The sequence below is a fragment of the Ooceraea biroi genome, chromosome 4, assembly GCF_003672135.1.
Source record: "Ooceraea biroi isolate clonal line C1 chromosome 4, Obir_v5.4, whole genome shotgun sequence".
Lineage (NCBI taxonomy): Eukaryota > Metazoa > Arthropoda > Insecta > Hymenoptera > Formicidae > Ooceraea > Ooceraea biroi.
In genome coordinates this window covers 7080098-7103058 of record NC_039509.1, presented here as the reverse complement: position 1 = coordinate 7103058, position 22961 = coordinate 7080098, and the positions used below count along the sequence as shown (strand labels likewise).

The following is a 22961-nucleotide window of genomic DNA, read 5'->3' as shown; positions in this document are numbered from 1 at the left end:
TAAATATGGATTTGCAGCAAAACAAACACATCTACACTGTACAGTACATTGAAGATAAGATAAATTTGAAATATTCGTACAGGATACGCATGATTTTCATATTTTCTGTAAACTAATTATTATACATATATAATTATTATATATATATAATTAGTGTGTGCGTTTTTGCAATCGTGTTAAAGTAAGTAAAACGTTAAAAAAACTATGTAAAAAAATACCGTGTAAAGAGACCCAGATGTATTCTAGTTACTCATTATTATAATATTGGTTATCAATAAGATAACTTATCGACAAGGGTTTATCCTTGAATCTAAAATCATTCGATAACGTAGAGTGACATGTTACAAGTTGGTTAGAAAAGCGGCGATGTATTGATATAGGCCTTTCCGTTTAATAGAGTACGGTAAATGTATAAATTGAACTCTTCATCTTAGATTTTATTTTAACGTAAGACTCATTCAATGTTTTCTTTTTAAATAAAACAAGGTTTGAATAGTTATGTCACGTCAGTCTGACTGTCTGACAGATCTCTTAACCTCATAAACCGGCATTTTAATGACTTATTACTCTTTATAGTTTCGAGCTACCTTTTTAATATTTCAATCCTTGGTCCGTACTGAAAAAGCTGTCGATTGAGCCGGCTTACATCAAAATCTAAGATGAAAGGCTTAATCTGTACATCATCTAACATAATTTGTACATAAAGTATCACACAACGGTTTGCATTCTCTTAACGCATCACTCTTGGCGTAATTCAATCCGTTGCGATTTATTCAATTCTGAATCAGAAGAGGAATGTTCCTCAAAGGGAAATAATGCGTAAACGTCGCAAGGCATTGAACAACTTCGTCGCACTCGCGCGTGCTTCTTACGCAGTGACGTTTGACGAAATCTCGTGTCGCGATGTTTAAACGGACCGAGAAAATGATGACGGACAATAATTACGATGTGCCCGCGAAGCGAGCGAAACTCGACGATCAACAATGTGACAAGAAGAAGACTGAGATTTCCCGAAACAGAAACGTGCAGTACGATGATCTCTGGGGCGATGACTTCGATCAAGAAGACATCGAGGAAATGGACCTGATTGCATCGCAAGCGTGTTTGCAGGTTTGTCAGCTGAAAAAATAATCAGTTTCAAATTTACCAAAATGCAATCACAAAATTTTCATCCAAATTCTCACTTTCAAGGAGGGTAACATATTAGAGAATTCAAAGTTGTTTGAAAGCAGCACACATTCAGCAGGGCTGAATTTTCTGGAGAAACCTGTACCTGCACCTACTACCGTTGCCCATAATGAAACAGTAACGTCACGATTAAAGACACTATTGCCTGTGGAAACATTTAATTCATGGACGATGAGGAAGAATATGCAGGGTACGAGTCGGGATAGTCAGAATGTGACAGAAATTGATTATTCTCAATTCAAGAATAAATTGATGGACAGAAAGGATCATAACTCGACTTTTCAGAACAGAAATAACATTGTTGTACCAGGTAATAAATATCTGATAAATGGTAGAAATATTCTATCGCAATCCCTCTTTACAAATGATAAGGACTTGTGCAGGTGACAAGGAATTGGAAAAACTGCGAAACGAGAATAAAAAATTGTTGAATGACTTTATAACCAAGGATGGCGAGATTGTATTTTTGCGACAGCAATTGCAACAGGCTCAGTTGCGAGTTGAGAACGAGAAGCTAGAAAAAATGCATTTAATTGAAGAACAAGCCAATCGTCACAGATCGCAGATCAACAATATTTATAAGGAAAAAGAACAGTTGAAGACGCAGCTGGAACTGCAAGTGAGTGTATCCTATATTTTTTAATTGTTTTATCGCTGTACAAGAACAAGAATAATAACGTTATCTATTAATACACAGAATTTAGAAATAGGAAATCTTCTAGAACGTTGTAAATTGTTAGAGTCTGGAAGCATTAAATTGAAAGAGCCACAAGTGTTATACAATTCTCATAATAAGAGCAAATGTAGCACTCCAACAAATCGGTAAGCTGATACTCCATTGAATTATATTTGATTTGACATTCTTGAAATTGAAATGTAATATAAAAATACACATGAAATTAATGTTTGTTCAGTAGGCTAAGTACAAATAGGAATTTGATAAAAGAAACGTGCACCCAAGTTAATACTTACAAGAAAAATAATTACCAACTTAAGACATGCAACACTTGTGAGTATGCTAGAAAAGAATATGCACAAGATATATGTTTTCATCATATGATTTTTTAATGTTTAACTATTCTGTAGATTTTCCTCTTGCCGGAATTTCGGAGCTAATGTTTACTGCATCAATGCCGGAAAAGCCGGTCGTTAACATAAAAATAATAGAAAAAACTGGAAGAAGAAATTTACCCATCTTGCAAGAAGAAGAAACATTTAGGATTTTTGGTAAGTGAGAATTTATAAAATTGTATATAGGAATATCTATGGAATGTTTCTTTTCGTTGGTACAATTCTCTTTAATACATTTTCCTTTTCTTGTTTTATACAATACAGAAAATCCTGACTTGGTCAAACCAATCGTTACTATGGTAGATGAAAAACGGTTAACAATAGAATTTATCTTGCTTGAGATTGCAGCACTTGAACAGAAAGTTAAGGCAGAAATTGAATCAGAAACGTGTGTACCTATAATTAATAAGGTATGTGAGGAAGTATTTCTATTTTAAAATCTTTAAATTATATAGTTGTGTCATATGGAATTAAATACATAATTATATCGTTTAAATATATAATTGTATCGTATTTATATGGAATTAGAGTATATATATATATATATATATGATATTTATTTATTATATGGAATTAGAATATAGAATAGAATATATGTCACATACATACACATTTTTTAGTTAGTCTTGACTGCAAGGGAATTGACGCTGAATGTTATCATGGTGTTGCAAACAATTTTTCAAGCCATGAGGAATGACGACATTCGCGACATGAACGATTTATATTTTTCTACAGTTTATAAGGATCATAATTTTTGTATCAAATCCGAGTGTGAAGCAGATGCATGGCATGAGGGAGAACGTGGTATCGAGGCGAGAAGATTGCTCGGTGCACTTTCACGTATCAGTTTGGAGTCGTTGTATTTAAGAAATTATTTGGCAGGAAAATCGCCATTATTCACGCGCAATGATGACTGCTACAATCATTATTTGCCACAAATGATGCGTTACAATGCTTGGCCAATGAAAGGTCACGAATTTGAGATGCTTGAAATTATTCTAGAGTGTGTCACTTTAATAGGACGTGTTGTGAGTATATTTTATTTTCATTTTTCTTCTTTTTCAATCAAATAAAAGCAGATTTGACAAGAACATGTTTAATAGTAGGTAAATATTATTTGCAGAGGAGGTCTCATCAATTCACAGGTCTCATAAATGCAATTATAAAAGTATTATGTAACGTGCAGCAAACAGTGGGTTACTGCGAGAAAGGGTATATATCGACATTCTACATTTAATTTAAATAAATTTATATTACCTGCCGATTTTATGTAATATCATTCATTTTTTTATCTTTTTTACAGATTACAATATGTTTGTCTTATATTCAAAGAACTCGTGTTCTCGAGACCATTGTCACTTTGTTACGTTTCCTTGGTAGATTTCGTAATGGTCTTCAGTAAATGTAACGTATTTGTACCGCAACTTTGCAGAAGTTCGCGTAAGTGTGTAACATGTAGTCAGCAAAAATTTAGTATTTTTTAATCGTTACATGTACTGCAGATATCATTTATACGTTAATTATTCCAACAGATTCAATGGCGATAAAAATGTGGAAAGGCGCATTACACTTTACACCAGGTACGTCCTATTTTATATTACACCAGGTTATTTATATGCTATTTTCAAGTTTATTATTATTTTTTAAAAATAGTATATTTGTTTACGTAAAAAGATGGGTCAAAGGATAACTCTTGCATGCTCGTGTGTTTCAGACGCATGCGTCTTACAAATCCTCATGGCGCAAATGGAGCATTTTCATCCCGATTTTCTTACCACTGTAAATATGACGCACTCTTTAATATCGTCCGTATGGTACATCCTGCATACGAACAATAATTTATTAAGACCTGAAAGTTCGGAGTCGTGTAACTGTTACGTGAAACTATTGCGATTCACAATCAACATGTTGAAGAAGTGCTCCGAGATCAGATTGGATGTGATCGACAGTACCGAGTGGCAGAATCCATTTTCTGGTTCCAACCAGCATTACGCCTTGAAGAGAGTTAATTACAAAGATTGTGCGTGTCAGGTGAAACATAGTGAACGGAATACGGAGAAACGTCAAACGGAAGAACATCCGGAAAAATTGGATCGAAATTATTGGTCCACCGTACAAAAGATTCAACATAAGGTATCGAGGCAAGGTATCAGATTCTTATGCCATCTCGTAATTTGTGATCCCGATTTTGTTATTCGATCATCCGACATTGAAAACTCGTTTCACCTGTTCGTACGGAACATAACTTTCTCCAACAACCTGATACTTCATAGGAATGAGCGTAAGTATCATAATGCAGCTTGTATCCACGTTTCATAATGACACGTAATTGTGATTAAACACATAATTATGATGATGATTATTATTTTAGAGGAAGCGTTAGATCGTATAAGAAGTACGTTTATTTTTGACAAAGGTGTACAAAATGAAGCTGAAACGCATCACAAAGACACATCTGTTATTCGGTCAGTAACTTCTAAGCAAGAAGTTATTCCTGCAACGAGAAATTATCATACTGGAGCTGTTAAAAATAATAGAATGTACGCGGCCGTTAAAACGCTGTATAATTCTAAAATGGACTACAAGAATAATTAAACATTACTAATCTAGGAGATTATTTTAATGTTTAAATAAATCAATCTTTACTACATAGACATAGCATCTCATCTTATAATGTAAGAGGAGGAGTTACATGCCGTGAGCCGGAGCAGATGTTTCCAATACAGCCATTTCCTGCGTTACTCCTACTTTCTGGTACAAACAATATATTACAAATATACATTATTATGATGAGTATCTAATAATAAATGTACATTTGTTGGATGCTTCTTTTCTCAGAACTATTTTAGCAAATTATTAGATAGCGCGTGTTTACGCACCTTATCTTGGAATAATGATTTCTGCTCGTGTCGCGCGTCTTTGAATGCGCGCAAAATTCCGCAACAATATAATACAATCAAGAATTGTTAAAGTTTCTGTACAAATTCGAATTTCGTAATATTTGGTTGCTGCAATTTATTTATCATAAATATAGTATTACTGAAGAAGGCATTTTTATGCATCAAATGTATATATTTCACCTTTCAAGTAGTATACAGTCATCACAAGCACACATAAATTAAAAAAAAACATCCATAGCAAAAAGCTACTCTTACGTTGATAAAATATACTCGTAATAATCTCAAGTTTAAGCAAAGTACTTTGAGTATTATCGATATTGATATTTAATTCATTAAATCAAGATTCTTCGGATTGGCGCAATTTAAAGAATCTTAGGCGTTACCCATTTCATCTTAACATATACCGATTTACAAATATGATAAAGTGTACAACGGTGAAAACTTATATAAGCGCAAAACGATTGTGTCATGAAAAACGTATGCTTTCTTGGAAAGCTCGCACCGTCGTAGAAGGCTTATACATTTACATTTATCATTTGTTTTATCACGACGATGAAGACTTAGCTTGGAATGCGACAAAGAAATTTATAATATTATTTTAATATAAAATTTCACTTTTCTCTTCTCTCCTAGCTCACAATTCAACCTATCGTTTTCATCAATATATATTCTGAATGATGAGAGATTTATATGAATATATATGTATATATATATATATACACTTTATCTACATATATATATATATACACACACACACACATCACACATGTCGTAATCAGAAAATCTTTCTTTTTCTCTCTTTCTATTAACTATATACATATCCCAAAACGCGCAAGTTTATATTAAATATAACCCTCGGTAAAAAAATGATACGGAATATGCGCTCAAATATACATAAACAAATGTGCGCTTATGATATGTTATTTTATAATGGAATTTAATTATTAAAATTATAAATTACATATAATCTGCATGTTTAATCAATTGTGCAATTGTTTGAAATGATTTCCATGATTTACTCAAAAGCGCTTGCAATTAAATAATTATTATAATAATCAGATTATGTGATAATACAGATCGTGGAGGAAGACGCGTCTAAAATAGATTGCAATAAGACCATTCAATAAAAAATAATTGACTAGTATATAATAAATCATTTTTAAATTTTATATAAAATGTTTTGTCCATTATTATTCAAGCAAGCATTTAAGAGTAAATAAAGCAGAAAAGATCGACATATAGTACGTAAAACTCAGATGTATAAGTTACCAATGGAAAGAAGCACTCTTCTTTCCTAAAAGAATAACTTGTGATCATAATATAGAAATATTCAATGTAAAATAATGCAAAAAAAGACACTTGCTAGGAGAGATAATAAACTTAACAGAGATAATTGTATATCGGAATTCTTTACTATCTATTATTTACTTTACCGTTTGTATATACTTGATAAACATTCTATCAAAATAGAAATGATATAAAACGTTAGCACAGAAAAATTGCGATTCTAGTCGTCCGACTTTCTGTTTACTGTGTGTGCTATTACATTTCAAAACACAAGATAACAAGATACAAGTTTCACATTCTCCCATCAATAAATGAAATATGAATCGTGTGCATTTTTGCTATATGTGCGTATATGCGTATGAACACATATGTGTAAGTTTATGTACGTATAAAAGCATCTCCTCGTGTAAGTATCGCACTACAAATACAATTTATGTGGATCCGGAAATACATATTAATTAATGTAAATGTACTATATGTATAAATATATCTAATTGTTCGACTCCTTCAACTCCTTATGTCTTGTCTTAAAATTAAAAGACCTCAAAATATTATTCAACAAGATGAGGCACTGGAAAAATTACTGGAATACAAATTTACTATAGTATATGTATCAAACATAGCAATTACATGATAGAAATATTACTTTTAATATAAAATTCCAATAAAAAATTCAGAAAAAGCAATTTTAACTGAATTTGCTTGTGTTCATTTCAGAGATTATTTATATGAATTTAATGATCATTTCATTCAGCAGTATACATATATGCATATATGCACTTTAAATTTGTTTAAATATATTTAAAGTGTATTTATAGCTCATGATATGAGAATGGAATAAATAAATATGTATGTATATCTTAAAATTAAAAGAGAGAAAGAAATGAGTACATACTCGGCATTACGAAACTGATGCACAAATAAAAATACAAATTATTATTTTATAATAATTGCTTAAAAACTATATATTTAAAGAGTATGATTTAATTAATATTGAATTAAATCAAATTAATGATTCTGTGGCTTCTCCTCTCAAAGAGTAAAAAATAATGTCATGAATTTAATATCATTGATATCATAAATTTGTGTTCGTGTTTAACACTTCACTGATGGGATTCGTGAAAGTACATCTTACGCGTAAGATAAAAGTCTTGAAACTTTTAGAGAGAGATCGTTATATATTAATTTCATTTAGTTGCTAAAATTTTCCAGGAGACTTTAGAAGGATATATATGTAATCTACATATCTGCTTTATAAATTATGTCTTACAATAAAAGACATCCCATTGGCAGTGCGTAATGTACGCATTCAAAGTACCCCTACGTATCACATCAGTGATCAAGCATTAAGTATGTGACAAAACAATGTCGAGTAGCTATTCTTCAACCGCTGTTTTTTCTCTCAGTCTGTCATGTCAGAAAATTTAAGTACTATAATAAAGCCTTACAATAGCCTACGCTTCAGTGAACGGGGAGAAATCTTAGACGGAAGTCTCTGAGTTTAACCGCAGAAGAAATTTGTTCGATTTAGGATGCGCCAATTGTTCCGTAAGATTAAAATGTGGTAATCGATGCACTGTGCATAGGAGTGCCACTTCGCCCTGTCTCAGCTGAAACTCACAACCATTAGCGATCGGACGCGAGGGCAGTTCTCCCTCGCACACTAAGGCCCAATGATGCGATCGTTTCTGTCTCTCTTTCTCGTTCGACAGCACCGGGCTTGTGGCAAAAAATGGTTCCAAAAAGGCGCGCGGCGCCGCGTCCTGGGCCAGACACCGGGCCAGACGATTTAGGATAGATTCCACGGAGTGACGCGGCTGCTGCCGAGTAATTCTCAAATACTTCTGCAAAGCTCTCGCCATGGAAGGAAACACTGCTTGCGCGGCTTCCATGGGATCCATTGGTCCGGGATGTGGCGTGGAGTCTACCTCGGAATGCAGGCGCTTGATGTGCGCAAATGCTTCCTCGGCGGCAGTGATCAGTCTCGCGCGACGTTTTCTTACCCGTCGCTCGTAATCGTGCTCCTCGTAGAAACGTTCGTTATGGCTGGAGTCTCGACGGCGTGCCTGCGCCGCCAGGACCGCCCGGTCACCAGTACCACCGCCGCGCGACTGCATAGCACTAGTCACTACTCCGCCGTCGACCTCGTAAAACTTGAAGCTGGATTGCTTCCTGCCCGACTTCGAAACCGGCACTCTTTCCAGATACGGATTGTAAATCGGGAACTCCGAGTAATACCTCTCCAAGACCCACACGGCCGCTCTCTGTATCGATAACTGGCCGATCGCGTACGATCTCGATTCACCGTCCGGCGATCTAACGACCTGCGGACAAAAGTATCAATGAGACATCAACAAAATAATTTGAAGCAACAGATTACAATTGCAATATCATTTTAAAGATATAAGAAAAGGCTTGACGCACCTTAAGGTAGAACGTGGGCTGCAAATGACGAACTTCAATGAGGAGCACAGCAATGTAGTGTATGTAGAGAAGCGTATCGGTAAGGGTACCTGCGTAATTTACTAAACTTTTGTACTCTGTTATTTCGCCATTGGCGGCAGTCTTAGCACTCTCGGTGACCTGAAATGAATTGAATACCTCGATATAAATATCTATCTATTTTGCATTTGTAAAAATATGTACTACATTTATCTGTAAATTTGTAAAGACAAACCTGTACAACGTAAAAAAGCCAATAAGCACAAATGCACAGTGTGGTGAACAACAGTACTCCTGCCCTGAATAAAAATATGCGCGGCATAGTGGCGGTTCGCGGACGCAGGAACACCGCCCAGCTGCCGATGCTCAGCAGCACCAGCTTGAAGGCTAAACCTAGCAGTTGGCCTTTACATTCGGCATTGCATGACAGTAGCTGCAGCTTCTGTTGCATTGTCAGTACTGTTGTTGAGTCAGGGAAGAATCCCAATTTAGGCAAGACAACCATAGCTATGGGGCTAAGGAAGGCGCTCATTCCGAGTATCATTGCGACGATCGGTCCGATATAGCGATTGCAGCCAGATCCGAACGCGCCGTCAGACTCGTTCGGCCAATGGCTCACATCCTCGGTTGATTCTGATCTATCCGAAGTGTTGCCAGTAACGGCCGTAGTATTTTCCCCCCAATTCTCATCTTGTGGTAATATCTGTACCTCTATCACCTCTTGACCCAAGTTATCCACACTGTCCCCCCGCACATTCACGGTAGTTTGAAACGGAGCCATCTCACTGCTATCTAAGTTCTGTCTCTCTTTCCTCTGGCTACGATTGCTCCTAACCATGCAAGATATTAATGAGAAAATATTTTAAGTATATTCATGCAATGTCAAAACTTGACAGTTTCGTTTAACACTTTTTTTGTACAACGCACAAGAGCCACGTACTCGGAAAAAATATTGAAACGCCGACTCTTTTGGGCACAGTTAAGATTATTGTAGTACAAACTTGCAAGAGCACGTACCTAGTAGTGCGATGAGAATGTTGTCTATGGTGTTGTTTCGTGCTGTGAGACCGATGATGCTTCTGAGAACTTCTGCTATGGTGGCTATGGCTATGCTCGCTAGCCCCGGACTTTACGCTCTCCGTCTCCATTCCACGGCAAAGGCTACCGCCCGCTCGCTACCCCATAAGAGCATACCCTCCTTCGTGCACGGGTAAACGACAGGCACATGTATGCGACGCGACCGTTACCTCAATGATATCCGCTACTTTGTTGGGATACGCTATCGTCGCGGCTTCGCGGAAGCAGCCTCGGAGCGTCGCAGCGTCATAGCCACGTGCGCCCTTGACATTCCGCTTTGAGAGAAGCCGATCCGCACAGATCGGATCGCCACCGCCGATACGACGAGACGCAAGATCGGCGCGATCGGTAAAACGCTGATCCTTGACGTTGCACGTAAAAAAACGGACGCCGACACACCTAGCGTTTTATTATTCCCACCCCCTCCGACCAGCTCGGTCCGTCCGGCTCCAACCAGCCGGGCTACCACATTCCGTAGTAATTGCCGTTATTGAAAACACTCTACTGCCTAGGGAAATTTTATTCCGTAATTGTTATATATCATATAGAGAACAAGGTCCACTAGCACTACAAATGCTTCAAACACTTTTTCCTTCTTTTTATATGAAAGAAGCATTTGTAGCACTAAGTAGATCGCATCAGCTGCAAGTTCGTTGACTGCGTCTGCCGCGTGATTCACACGGTGGCCAATCAGTGTCTTGCTTTTCTGGTGCTCAATCATGTTTGCAAGCTAATTGGTCGTTGCTCTTGCCGCGCTGCAAGCCTTCCCGCGTCCTATGTGCCATCAGTTTGGTTTAGTTTCTCGACTCTTCGTGCTATTGGGTGATCGGTCAGTCGGTTGGTCGAGTCAGTTCGCGTTTGTTGTTTCTCGTACGAGGTCCGGTGGGGTATTGTCGCGAGCTCATACTCTATTTACGTTTCTCGTCGAGAGATTTGCATTGCCGGGATGCCGAAAAGGAAGAGTCAAGCATTGATAGACTCCGATAGCAGCGGGAGTGCGTCAGAAAGCGGTTCAGACTTGGACAATGTAAGTCTCGTGCCATGTATCTCCGCGACCGTTTTTTGCAACTTTCAGCTGCAATTGGCGATTTAACGCTTGTTCTACGACAAAGATTCAAATATATTCATGCGTCGGAAGTAGCTATGAATAGCAGTAGCAGATTACGGTAATAAATGAATGTGCTTATCGTGCACGGAACGATGTACGAGCGAATTGTACAGAAACGTATTGCAGCTTGTATTTCGTTAACACAACAGGTGCAATGTGCAATATACAATCACATCTAGAATGTATGATTTCGTCATGTGTTCAATGATTTGAACACAATTTTGGCTCACTGTTATTTTTCAGTGATTTTATCATCCTGGTTTATGATTAATTATTAATAAGCAAAAACATGCACAAAAAATTGCTAAACTAATTACTTTTGCATATACCTAAAATAGATAACGTCTTATAGTTAATGCCTTAATGTGTTACTAAATAAAATTGCATAACGTAATCTTATTTTCACATTACGCATTATAGTTCCTAACGTGTATGTACATATTGTCTACCTGTATCTTATCAGGACCTATTGTCATTGGCAAAGAAAAAGAAACGAAAGTCTCAAGATGATTCTCAGTCGAATGAAGATAACGGAGCCATTAAAAAAGACGTTAAACACGATACAGACACGTCAGATTCCGACGACAATTGGAATAGCAAGACTGGAAAAACCAAGAAAAAGAAAGTGCCAAAAAAGAGCAAGCGGAAGATGACAAAATCTAGTACAGAAGATAGTGCTAGTGAGAAAGAACCAGCCAAGGAACTTTCAGAGCCAGAAGAAGGTATTTAAATACTTAGTGTATTATAAATATCCTTTTTTTTATTTTATAAATATGAAGAAGATATTTCTCTTCTTAAGAATCTTTTTAAATCTTGATGCGCAAACAGTGATGATCATTCCATTGCGACAGGTGAAGTGTCAGATTCGGATGCGAGTGTTTCCGATTCTAGCCAAGAAGAATTCAACGATGGTTACGACGACAAACTCATGGGTGACGCAGAAGATCAAGCTAGACTCGCTCAAATGACCGAGAAGGAACGGGAGCAAGAAATTTTTAAACGAATCGAGCAACGTGAGATCATGAAAACAAGATTCGAAATTGAAAAGAAATTACGAATGGCTAAGAAACAGGAATTGAAAAAGCAAAAGGAATCGAAGAAGAAGGAGAAGGGTATTGAGGAGAGACAAAAAGTAGACAGGGCACCGGACCCTAAGGAAAGAAGTAAGGATCGTAAGAAAACGATAGAAGAGAAGCAGGATAAGAAGTTCCATGCAATGTCGCTGCTTAAAGCGAGACGCGAAGAGAAGAAGGAACGAGGTAAAAAATTTAATCCATTAAAATGCCTTTTCGTGTTTCACATTTGCTTCGCTTTATTATTTTTCTCTTTTTAATGATTTAATTGCTATATTTGTTGCAGAGGAAAAAGAGAAACAGAGGATAGAGCAGCAACAGCAACAGCTGAAGGATATAGAGGAAGAAGAGCTGGAAGATGATCATAAGGGTGGCGGAAATAAGACGAAACTTAAAGCATCAGATATATATTCCGATGACAGTGGTTCATCGGATAGTGCGGAAGAGGAAGAGGAAGTAGCGAAACCATCGTCTCAACGTAGATCATCCTCCAGCGAAAGTCGCGACTCGGATTCTGATAATGATAAAAAGTGAGTCGTCTCGCGAGCGGTCTTACGTTTTTCTACATGCGTCAGGCATCAATTTATATTTCATATCGTTATTTCAGATCGGTTACTAGTGCCAAGGCTAGACCGAAGAAGCCGGTATACATTAGTACTAAGGAAGATCTAAACAAGATTCGATTATCTCGTTACAAGATGGAGAGATTCGTCCATTTACCTTTCTTCGACAGGGTAGTGCAGGGCTGCTTCGTCAGAATTGGGATCGGCAATAATAACGGTAAACCTGTCTATAGAGTAGCCGAGATAAGCGGCGTGTGCGAGACGGGGAAGATTTATCAGCTCGGCGGCACGAGAACGAACAAGGGATTGAAGTTGCGCCACGGTGCGCAGGAACGCGTGTTTAGGCTGGAGTTCGTCTCGAACCAGGAGTTCACGGACTCGGAATTCTTCAAGTGGAAAGAAACGTGCGCGTTGCAAGGGATATCGACGCCTACGTTTGACGAGGTGGAACAAAAACTGAAGGATATTAAGGAGGCGTTGGTATACGAGTTCAAGGAGGAGGATATAGAGAAGATAGTCCGCGAGAAGGAGAGATTCAAACAAACGCCGTACAATTATGCAATGAAGAAGGCTCAATTGATGAGGGAACGCGACGCAGCTAACTGCAGGGGAGATGACGAGACTGCTAGTCGTCTTAACCAGGAATTAAGCGAGTTGGAGGAGCGCGCGTCGGAACTGGACAAGATGCGTACAGCAACCATCTCCAGTATATCGTACATAAACGATCGCAACAGAAAGAGAAACGTGGAGCAGGCTGAGAAAGCTATAATGGTAAATTGTGGGATCCGCTCTTTCGATATATATTGCACACGCGCGATATAATCGTTGACTAATTAATTAAATTCCAGGAAGAAATAAAGGCTAATAAGGGCAAGAAAGTCGACGATCCATTCACCAGGCGAAGTACTAAACCGAGGATGGTGTACAAGCCGGAAGATGAATCTGAGACAATAACCGCAACTCCAGTAAGCGACAAGTCGAATGCCCATCCGGCTGGGGATTCGATGTCGACTGCTAACGATAAAGAGAACGGACAGGAATCTAAGAAGAAGCAGAGCACGGAAGACCTGTTCGATGCACATGATTTCGATATAACCATTGATCTGGAAGTTCCTATTCCAAGTAAGTATCGCAAAGAATATCTCGCGATTCATAATGGAAGCTTTTATTTTATTTAATATTTAATCAAAAAGAAGTGGCAATGAGTTATAAAGAGAGTGTGTGTGTGTGTGTATAATTTTATATTCATATATCCATGTATGATCTTATTTTTAGACAACCCTGTCAGTGTCTTACCGAAACCTATCAACAATATCAAGGACACGGGACCTCGTCGATCATTAAATCTAGAAGATTATAAAAAGAAGCGTGGCCTCATCTAACAGTCGACACGTTCTCGACGTTGTAAAGACACGACAAGTTATCGAAGCAACTATCTTGTAGCAATTAAAGGTATCGCCTCGCTTCGCCAAACGCGATTGGCGAATGAGGAGCTGATGTATGTTCTTATTCATTATAACGATTGACTGATTGAAATCTGATTATTTATATAACGTTTGTAATATCATTACTCTAAGACGACTGAACCTTTTCTGTTTAATACGTTGAGTGCCGATGATCGTTCACGTTGATTTTACACGCGAAATATTATTAGCTGGTGTTGTATTACAATTAATCGTAATAAATAAAAAAAAGGAGAAATGTAAACTAATACTCGATGATTTTTAGGGTATTTCGGTAAAGAGCATTGCTAGCTACTACGTCCATTCATCGTGACACTCAGCATATTATACATCTTAAATCTTTCCAATTAGGACGAAGCGACTTTTTGTCATGCTCCAGACACTGCGCTACATGAAACGTATAACTGGGTTCTCCCATGAAAATGACACAATTGGAACATGTTCTTTAATAGCTACATAATTAAAGGCTAAGGCGTATTATTTGATATCAAGAGAAATATAGTGCTCTTTATCTTCCAACGTTGTAGCGCTCTTGTGTTTCATATCTAAGAATAAGAAAGAAGATATGAAAAAATATATGCAAAGGAAGGAAGATACACTTGCATTTAACGATGGAAAAACTATTAGCCATGTGAGTAAACTCTACGCTACTTACGGAAATATTTGTTCAAGAATATAGAAATTAATTACAACGCAACGTAATTACAATACGCGATACATATGTGAGCGCGTCGTATATTGTGTACATGATAGAATAAAAAAATCTTGCTAAAAAGTCATTTTGTCATAAAACAGAATGCATATAATTAACGTAGATAATAATTAATTATATTAATATCAAGTAATCATTATTACTCTTAATTAAATCTCTCTCGCGCACATATATTTCTACTGTAATTAATGCATTTTGAAGTATGATATATTGCCGTTTTAATATTTGTCGCAATTTAGTGCCAACATAATTTCTATGAAAAAAACATTGTATATAAATCATGCATCTATTTCGAATTTGTTATAATTTTTATTCTTCGGGAAGGGACTTGGGGATATTGATACAATCGAAAAAAAGTACCGTTAATAATATATAGATTTTTTTCTTATTTAAATTGAGAAATTAGCCGAGCTAATTAGAAACTAGCTTAAGCCATCAGATTGATGGCACCTTATTATTAATCAATTAATTAATTAGTTTTTTATGAATTTAACATTGTTGAATGTATTGTAATTTTGCAATGAAGATACATCGGTTGCGTACAAAATAGCATACATTTATTATCATGGCATATAAGAACACATAATATATATGCAAAACGGAAATTGTATTCTATTTTATTATATCGTAACATGATATTTTTTCGTATACGTATTTATATATTTGTCGAAATTGTATATACATATATTTAGACATGTGCTATGTTTAAACATAGATAAGCTTGGAGAACTTTTTTTTTATCATTTTCAAGTTCTATTTTTCTGACTGAGAAAACATCTTTGAAAAAGTTATATTGTACTTGTGTAAGCAGCATTGGCATTGCTTACCTCGTGATTATAAAAAGCAATCTATATCTGTATAATATATTCTTTGTATGGTATATTCACGAAGAAGTTAGAGAGAGCCAAGCGCTAAAATGATAGCATAATGTTTATAATACTCGGAAGAGTGACAAGTAATAGATAGAATTAAAAAATAGGTCAAGTTCTTATACACTTTTTATTATTTTGAAGTAGTATATAAGTTACGTGCAAAAGTTAGATTTATCAATATAGCGCGTATAACAGCTTTGTTTTTTTCTTTTTTGTTTGTTATTGATGTGATGCGTAATTTTTTAATTATTCTTACGATGTCTAAAATGAGTTTTACAATTATGCGTTATCACAAAACACGTACGTTTTATCAGAAAAATATCTATGTGCACGGTTCTAGCATTAATTATATCATTTATTGTAAATTATGAAGAAATTTGTCTATGAGATAATGATTTTGTCTATTATTCTAGGGTATACGTAATGGTGTCTGTTGCTCTTAAATGTACAAAGATACGATCACTGTAAACTGTATAATTACTATTATTATCAGTATTAAGAAAATATATGCGAGTACTCAAAAACCTATATTTATTTACTTCTTTAGACTCTGCATATGAATATTACGTCCATAATCAAATGACTACGCGTTTCTCGTACGGATACAAGATGTCATAAAAAATTCCATTTTGTCATCGTATTTTTATCGTTTAATTTTAGCGCATTTGCATGTACTATGCATCATCGTTGTTTCCCTATTATTTGCATGAACGTTGTCTGTAATAAGGAGTCCAAAAGCCACAAAAGCTAAACTTCCTTCCAGAGCATCAAAAGTCGATTCTTGATTCTTCCTTACCGACTGCACGATTTAAAGACGCATAGTCGTGCATTTCGGAACGTTTCGCAACAAGTCGGTGCGCAGTCGCGACGCGTATGCGCCCAACAGATCCTTCGCGCGCCGCTGTCCATATAAGGCAATTTCCCTACATCCCTGACGGTGATTGGGCCGCGCGATCGGCACGTCCGCGTCAATGACTAATTCCTCCTGAAACGCGCGTCCGTGGTCCTGCGAATCGATTTCGCGCACATACATGCCAGGCTAACGTTACGGACATCCATCGATCGATCCTCATCATATTTCTCGTGCGAGCTACGACGTTCGCACTCGTCGCCGTGTTGCGGCAGGTTGGCACACGCGTTGGAACACGCGTTCGCATCGCGCGAAGCCTCGCGGTCCGTCGACGTTTCGCGCTCGTCTCCGCCCGCCCGCCCGTTCGTCCGTCGATCGCCACGTCCTCCGGCGCGTTTTAAATATCGCAAGCTCGCGACGCGCGCGATTTTTACACGTCGCGCGCGTGCGCCCGTCGTAACGTACGCGGCCCGAGTGCGCAACCGCGAGCTCTCGACGACGCGCGACGGGGCGCGGGCGGCCGGCGAGCCAATCGAAGAGACCGACCGCGTCGGCAGTGCGCGCGCAGGCGTAGGGATACAGGATCCGCGGAAAAAGAGAGAGAGCTGGCTGCGAGAGAGGAGCCTCCCTTCCCGTTCGCCCGTGAGCCAGCCGCGCGACCCCTTCGACTGGACACTACGCCGCTATCCAGTTCCACCACGGCCGAGATACTCCGGGAAAGTGTCGGTTAAAGTGCTCGTTCACGTGACTCTGCCCACCGGCTACACGGCTTCCTACGGAAAATGGTAAATATCCTGATGGGTCGCGCACCCATCCGTCGCGTACAAAACCGTCCCGAGAAAACCGCCCGCAAATGCAACGGTGACGCGCCGCGGTCGGCCGACGGGCGAGGCCACCCGGCGACTTTTTTGTGGTTATGGCCGCAGCAGACGCGCCGGTCGCCATTTCTGCTCGCTAGGCCCGGCGAGATACGCCTTCTTCCTCGCAACGGCAACTGGAAGAATTCATAACGTTTCGCGTTCTCTCGATTACCTCATCTCGGCCACGTATCGCGGCTCGCGCGTCGAATCTCCATTGCGTATTCTCCATCAGCGAATGCTGATTCCTACTCGAGAGAGAGAGAGAGAGTCTTGCGACAGTGCGTGCGGAATTGCCGTCGCTTCCAGGAAGCGTATGATTCATTTCCACTTTGGCGAGACGAGCCGACCGACCGACCAACCAACCGACGATCGATCGGTGACGACGAGAATCGCGCGTCATCGCATACCGCGGCGTGAGATCGCGCTTTTGTGTCCGGATTGCGTTTCTCGTTCTGTTTCTCTCGCGCTCTCTCCCTCTTACGTATCATCACACACATATATATATATGTTATACACGCACGCACACACCCTCATCTCTCGCACATACCACATCCCTGTCCGTCTTCTCGTCCCTTCTCGAGCGGTGCAACCGATTTTAATCGATATACAATCCCGACGAGTTCGATTTTCTCTTAAAGCTTCGCTGCATTGCCTCTAAGAAGAGATAGTCCAATTTGTTCCGTTTGTATATGACGAGGGTTTATTAATACGTCGAATTCTCCGCTCACTGAAGATTCGCAGGCTATTGTGAGGGTATTCGACATCCCGACAATCGTCTCAAACGCGACGTAAAAGGTAACGGTTTCCAGGAACGCCAATGACTCAATTCGTCATTAAATATACATTTGTTAATGTCGCGTTTACAGGAGCCCGATGTGCGGACAAATGAAGTGATAATGTATTTACATATTTGTTTTTTTTTTTACGTATTTTTAGATGTGTTTGTTACGTATTTACATTGTTTTTCTACTCCGTCGAAAAACACTCCGTCATGTGCGATACGCCTAGTTCCGTTACGCGGAAGATAAGCATCTGCATATTATATTTGAATTAGAGAGCATCATTTTATTTTAGAGGTGAACGTCGGAAGACCCGTCCGCCAACCGGTTTGTTGTTTAAATTTAATACGCACGGTCGTAAAACGGCGTCCTACGTTCGAGATTATAGAATTCCGATGCGATCTTGCAGGATATTAAGGACTCCTGCGGAGCACCTGTTGAAAACATCATTTCAGGATCAAAACAGTGCGATTGTTCTCGAGATCTGTCGATTAGCGGAACGTTCGACCTTATTCGTCGCGTATTTATTTCGGTCGTCGCTTCACGAATCACGATGTGTGTCGCGCTCTCGCCGACTATTTCTATTTGAATTCACTCGTTTCTGTTCCCACTGGGATTGTCGACGGTGTCCACGCATCGTATCTCGACGATTCCCAGAGACATTACCGAAGGAATGACGGTCCGACGTGCTATCGATCTCCATCGACAGCATCGAAGTTAACGTATGAATGTGTTCGAGCGTACGAGAGAAAGACGAGAGTAGAAATTGTTAGAAGACGGACTCGCGATTAATGAGAGCGTGTCATCCACTGGATCGAACGTAAATCGAGCTACTTTCTCGCACGTCACGTGTCACGCCGAGCAGAATCGCCTCCGTTCGAACACGATTCCGGTGAGCGATGCGATGACGGAGAGAATCGAAGAAGCTCGCGGTTGCAAAATGAAGGCACATGAGCGAACACGAGTGCGGCGATAACGGCGCGTCTAGCTTATATCGGGAAAAGTTACAGTCGCGCAACAAAGCGACTGGACGGTCGTGGGCTTCTTTTATCGAAACCACTTGCGGCTCGCGCGATATAAATAAAGACTGACTCGCGTACCGGAGAGTCTTGCTATCGCGTCGAATCGCCGCGACGTTTCCCATCCGTGCAATTAAGCATGACCTTAACCCTCGCGGAGTACCTTTGCAGAGTACTTTTGCCGGTCTTCTACCTCGAGGAAATTACCTATGCAAAAAAAAAAAAAACAGTTACGGGAGGTATCTAGTGACAGCTTTTCGATGTCGTGCACAAAAGTGAAACGCTCTTTCTCTTCGTCTAGGCTCCATGTGACAAATATGCTTTATTTATCAAATAAAATAAGCGATGATAGTTTTCTGCGCGATATTAGATAGGACTACCGGAAAGTGTTGAATCGCGTAAAGCGCTTCTTGGAATTAATAAACGGAGAGCTGTAACGTGTGAATTGAGAATTGTGAACGTATTTCTCATCAGCAGTCGCGCCGGTCTCTCGTTCGTTCAGAAATTCAGGAAACGTGCACGTTGATATCCTCGTTAACGAGGCGAACCCGGCTGTCCTCGCGAAATTCTGCCTCCTCCAACCTGCCGATTATCTCTGGTGCCTCCTCGCCGCCGCTCGAGGATGACAGTGAACTAGAGAGAGGAGCGGTGCACGCCCCAGTGCGCCCGGTAGCGAAGAGAGGGAAAAATTCAATGAGCCTGTAAGGAGGTCGGTTATTTTCTCGCGGGCCAGCGATTCTCCAAGTTCACTGACGTCTACGTCCGCGAACGTGGCGGCGGCCAGTTGATTAACCTCTCGCCACGTTGCGAATGGCCTTTCTCGGAAAGCCTCGCGGATTATCGCCCTTCGAAACGTTTCCTTGCAATCGAACTTCGACAAAAACCCGAGAAGAATCTTCCAGCCGCAAGCTGCGGAACAGGCACTCGTTTGACAAATGTTTGACGGAATTCCAGACAACGTTCTGGAGCACTTGGGTTTATCAACCTCCGTTACACCTCGATATTATTCCTTTTGCAAGTTTGAGTACCATTTTCATTTTGAACATACAAAGTGCAAGAAAGTGCAGTTGAAACTAACGGACGTATCGGCTCTGCGGTAAACCAGGTTAGGCTAGCTCGATGAGTCATCGCCTCTGACCTTGTACGCGATTCAGATTTAAGAGGGGTACGACATGGCCTAGAAGAGGGAGCCTCCGGCATCATCCCTCTAACTGACGTCCCTTGTCGCCGCCCTGTTAGGGTATCGACCCGGGAGTTGCATCCTCCGCGTTCACGAACGAACCTTTGCGTTTCTCTTGCGGGATTCGCATCATTATTCATAGTCTGCCAGGTAGGGAACGTTATAGCGATATATTGGTATTAGCATCGATTATCGAGCTTGTCCAGGCTCCACACGATCGTCGATCTATTCTCAGTGTCCGTTCATCTGTTTCTGTGAAATCTGAGCCGACGTCGCACAGTCGTCATGCGAATATCTCGACCAAGCCAAACGTTGCTCGACAATTCGACTGTCACGTAAAGTCTTGCATAAATTACATTCACATGGACGTCGTGGCGTTCGAATACAAGATTCTTTTCGGCGTTGCAGCCGCTGAGAACGCGTTAGCGTTTTGAACCTTGCGTCTTGCTGCCAAGGTGTCTGTTGATCGCATCTCACCGGCTTCCGCGGAGCAAAGAGAGAGAGAGAGAGAGGACCGCGCGCTACGAGAAGAGAGCTCGTAGCGCGCGGCACGTGCCCGAAACCAGGGGGATAACTTTAGAAGTGGGATCGCCGGATCTCTTTTAGCGCATCGGGAGGATTTCGCGCGTGGGAAGAATTTATTTTGGTAGCGCGTCCCCCACGTATTTTCTTCGCGGAATAAGCTTAAACGGCCTGACCGACACGGCAGCGCGATGTGCCGATTGCTGGACGCCGGCACATCGTATCGACCTACTGAGGACCCAGTGTCCGTGCCAATCAAACTGGCCACCCTGGCGCAATCGGCGCCGAAACAGCTGTTTTGCGACTTTTTGTGTAGTTTCTGTTCATAGCTCGTATTTGCAATGAAATGAGATACATTGAGGAAAAGTTTTCAAAATTGCTTCCCAAATTAAGAAGATCTCTTACAAGGGAATTAACACAACTGTCCCTCACCGATTTTGATGGGCTTTGGATATGTATTGATAACGTTTAGGGGTTGAAACAGCCCCTCGAAGATAGGGGTAAATTAAAAAATTTGACATTTTCGAAAAATGTGAATACACCGTTGTAAAGAGTATAAAATACTATAAAACTTTTGTATAAAACATTTTTTTATATATCTTATATTTTCAAAGATATTCGCTCAAAATGAAAAAATTCATTATCTTCGAGGGGCTGTTTCAACTCCTAACGTTGAGATACGCAGCTAAAAAAAATAGGGGTCTAATATTTTTCGATGCTCTACAACATATCCAAAGCCCATCAAAATCGGTGAGGGACAGTTGTGTTAGTTCCCTTGTTAGTATTACATAATAATAATTACATTAATATACCAGCTGATCTCTTAGGAAATTCCAACAAACGGTTGGTTGAATCATCGGGATCGCTTATTTCATCACTCTCGGGGTATATCACTGGATAATCCATGTTCCTATTGATGTTTCATTAGGCATCTGGAGTGACAGTCGCGGATGTTTGCAAGACAACGTACGAGGAGATAAAAAAAGACAAAAAGCATCGATATGTGATCTTCTACATCAAAGATGAAAGGCAGATAGACGTCGAAGTCATCGGACCTCGTGACGCGGCTTACGATGCCTTCCTCGAGGATTTGCAGAAGGGCGGTAGCGGGGAGTGTCGTTATGGGCTGTTTGATTTCGAGTATACTCATCAGTGTCAGGGTACTTCTGAGGTAATTAACTTCAGGCTTATCTTTATGAATGTTATTCTCTGTAATAGATTTAAAAAATATCTATAGTCTGATAGAGCGAAGAATATTCTTAAACGTATATCATTATCATCTTTTACAGGCATCTAAGAAACAGAAATTATTCCTGATGTCGTGGTGTCCCGACACGGCTAAGGTGAAGAAGAAGATGTTGTACTCGAGTTCCTTCGATGCTTTGAAAAAATCGCTGGTCGGTGTACAAAAGTACATACAGGCGACGGATTTGTCGGAGGCCTCCGAGGAGGCTGTCGAGGAGAAGCTTCGAGCCACTGACAGGAATTAGGAGTATTCCAGTGAATCCCAAAACTACTATTACGAGATAAGAAAATAAAAATCCAATGGAATACAGTACATCGCGAATTAACTTCCCAGAAACAAAAAAAAGTAATGCTCTATACTGTCGTTGCATCGAGGGTTCACATTTTTACACATTTTTCACTTTTAAATGAGACCGATTATCGAATATTTTGCGCTACGTATGTTAGTCATCAAGGGAGCGTAAGCATCATTAGCAAAAAGTAAATGGAAAAAAGGAAAAGGATAAACAGCAAAGGGTGATTACCCTATTTTTCATGCCACGGACATTGTGTGAATCTGTCTGATATAATATTATTATACTATTATTATAATTATAAGATAATTGTACAAGAATACAAAACAATTTACAACCAATCAGGAACGAAATTATTACACTTTTTTTTGCAAGACTGTGCAAGGTTTGAATCGAAGTCAGTTTTATTATAACTCCTCGTATATCATATATTATCCTGTAAAAAAATATCCCGATG

General features: G+C 39.6%; 4 protein-coding genes across 11 annotated transcripts; 3 read left to right on the top strand and 1 right to left on the bottom strand.

The window, feature by feature from the left end:
* Positions 1 to 230: 230 nt before the first annotated feature.
* Positions 231 to 5373, top strand: LOC105282560. Of its 6 annotated transcripts, none has more exons than XM_011344604.3 (14): positions 231 to 398; positions 789 to 1110; positions 1192 to 1498; positions 1572 to 1807; positions 1886 to 2010; positions 2103 to 2197; positions 2275 to 2415; positions 2524 to 2669; positions 2880 to 3287; positions 3383 to 3471; positions 3563 to 3699; positions 3792 to 3839; positions 3974 to 4540; positions 4631 to 5373. In XM_011344604.3, the coding sequence occupies exons 2-14, from the start codon at positions 904 to 906 to the stop codon at positions 4852 to 4854; spliced, it is 2730 nt and encodes a 909-aa protein (XP_011342906.1). In that variant the 5' UTR covers positions 231 to 398; positions 789 to 903; the 3' UTR covers positions 4855 to 5373. The 6 variants fall into 6 exon arrangements, with proteins under 6 accessions (XP_011342906.1, XP_011342904.1, XP_011342905.1 ...); XM_011344602.3 differs by having other exon boundaries at positions 707 to 1110; XM_011344603.3 differs by having other exon boundaries at positions 231 to 403.
* Positions 5317 to 10418, bottom strand: LOC105282559 (vang-like protein 1). Its single transcript, XM_011344599.2, has 4 exons — positions 9906 to 10418; positions 9124 to 9718; positions 8871 to 9029; positions 5317 to 8770 (listed from the first exon to the last, which is right to left on the bottom strand). The coding sequence occupies exons 1-4, from the start codon at positions 10034 to 10036 to the stop codon at positions 7928 to 7930; spliced, it is 1728 nt and encodes a 575-aa protein (XP_011342901.1). The 5' UTR covers positions 10037 to 10418; the 3' UTR covers positions 5317 to 7927.
* A 346-nt stretch (positions 10419 to 10764) lies between these two features.
* Positions 10765 to 16284, top strand: LOC105282558 (RNA polymerase-associated protein RTF1 homolog). 3 transcript variants are annotated; one of them, XR_894507.3, is made up of 8 exons: positions 10765 to 10992; positions 11537 to 11795; positions 11925 to 12332; positions 12433 to 12676; positions 12754 to 13480; positions 13558 to 13831; positions 13985 to 14207; positions 14438 to 16284. XR_894507.3 is itself a non-coding variant. In XM_011344597.3 (7 exons), the coding sequence occupies exons 1-7, from the start codon at positions 10912 to 10914 to the stop codon at positions 14089 to 14091; spliced, it is 2100 nt and encodes a 699-aa protein (XP_011342899.1). In that variant the 5' UTR covers positions 10765 to 10911; the 3' UTR covers positions 14092 to 16284. The 3 variants fall into 3 exon arrangements, 1 of the variants encoding a protein (XP_011342899.1); XR_894508.3 differs by having other exon boundaries at positions 13985 to 14803; positions 16170 to 16284; XM_011344597.3 differs by having other exon boundaries at positions 13985 to 16284.
* A 927-nt stretch (positions 16285 to 17211) lies between these two features.
* Positions 17212 to 22698, top strand: LOC105282555 (cofilin/actin-depolymerizing factor homolog). Its single transcript, XM_011344594.3, has 3 exons — positions 17212 to 17391; positions 21895 to 22137; positions 22256 to 22698. Exons 1-3 carry the CDS (start codon positions 17389 to 17391, stop codon positions 22454 to 22456), a joined length of 447 nt encoding a protein of 148 aa, XP_011342896.1. The 5' UTR covers positions 17212 to 17388; the 3' UTR covers positions 22457 to 22698.
* The last annotated feature ends 263 nt before the right edge of the window (positions 22699 to 22961 follow it).

What these genes read in the sequence shown, in the direction of transcription:
- LOC105282559 (XM_011344599.2), bottom strand. Translation starts at nt 10,036, where the DNA reads ATGGAGACGGAGAGCGTAAAGTCCGGGGCTAGCGAGCATAGCCATAGC. An exon ending in CATTCTCATCGCACTACTAG is followed by an intron (nt 9,719 to 9,905) that starts GTACGTGCTCTT and finishes TTGCATGGTTAG; the next exon opens with GAGCAATCGTAGCCAGAGGA. An exon ending in GGCTTTTTTACGTTGTACAG is followed by an intron (nt 9,030 to 9,123) that starts GTTTGTCTTTAC and finishes AATTCATTTCAG; the next exon opens with GTCACCGAGAGTGCTAAGAC.
- LOC105282558 (XM_011344597.3), top strand. Translation starts at nt 10,912, where the DNA reads ATGCCGAAAAGGAAGAGTCAAGCATTGATAGACTCCGATAGCAGCGGG. An exon ending in GATTCTGATAATGATAAAAA is followed by an intron (nt 12,677 to 12,753) that starts GTGAGTCGTCTC and finishes TCGTTATTTCAG; the next exon opens with ATCGGTTACTAGTGCCAAGG. An exon ending in TCTGGAAGTTCCTATTCCAA is followed by an intron (nt 13,832 to 13,984) that starts GTAAGTATCGCA and finishes TCTTATTTTTAG; the next exon opens with ACAACCCTGTCAGTGTCTTA.
- LOC105282555 (XM_011344594.3), top strand. An exon ending in AGTGTCAGGGTACTTCTGAG is followed by an intron (nt 22,138 to 22,255) that starts GTAATTAACTTC and finishes CATCTTTTACAG; the next exon opens with GCATCTAAGAAACAGAAATT.
- LOC105282560 (XM_011344604.3), top strand. Translation starts at nt 904, where the DNA reads ATGTTTAAACGGACCGAGAAAATGATGACGGACAATAATTACGATGTG. An exon ending in GTGTACCTATAATTAATAAG is followed by an intron (nt 2,670 to 2,879) that starts GTATGTGAGGAA and finishes CACATTTTTTAG; the next exon opens with TTAGTCTTGACTGCAAGGGA. An exon ending in GATACTTCATAGGAATGAGC is followed by an intron (nt 4,541 to 4,630) that starts GTAAGTATCATA and finishes TTATTATTTTAG; the next exon opens with AGGAAGCGTTAGATCGTATA.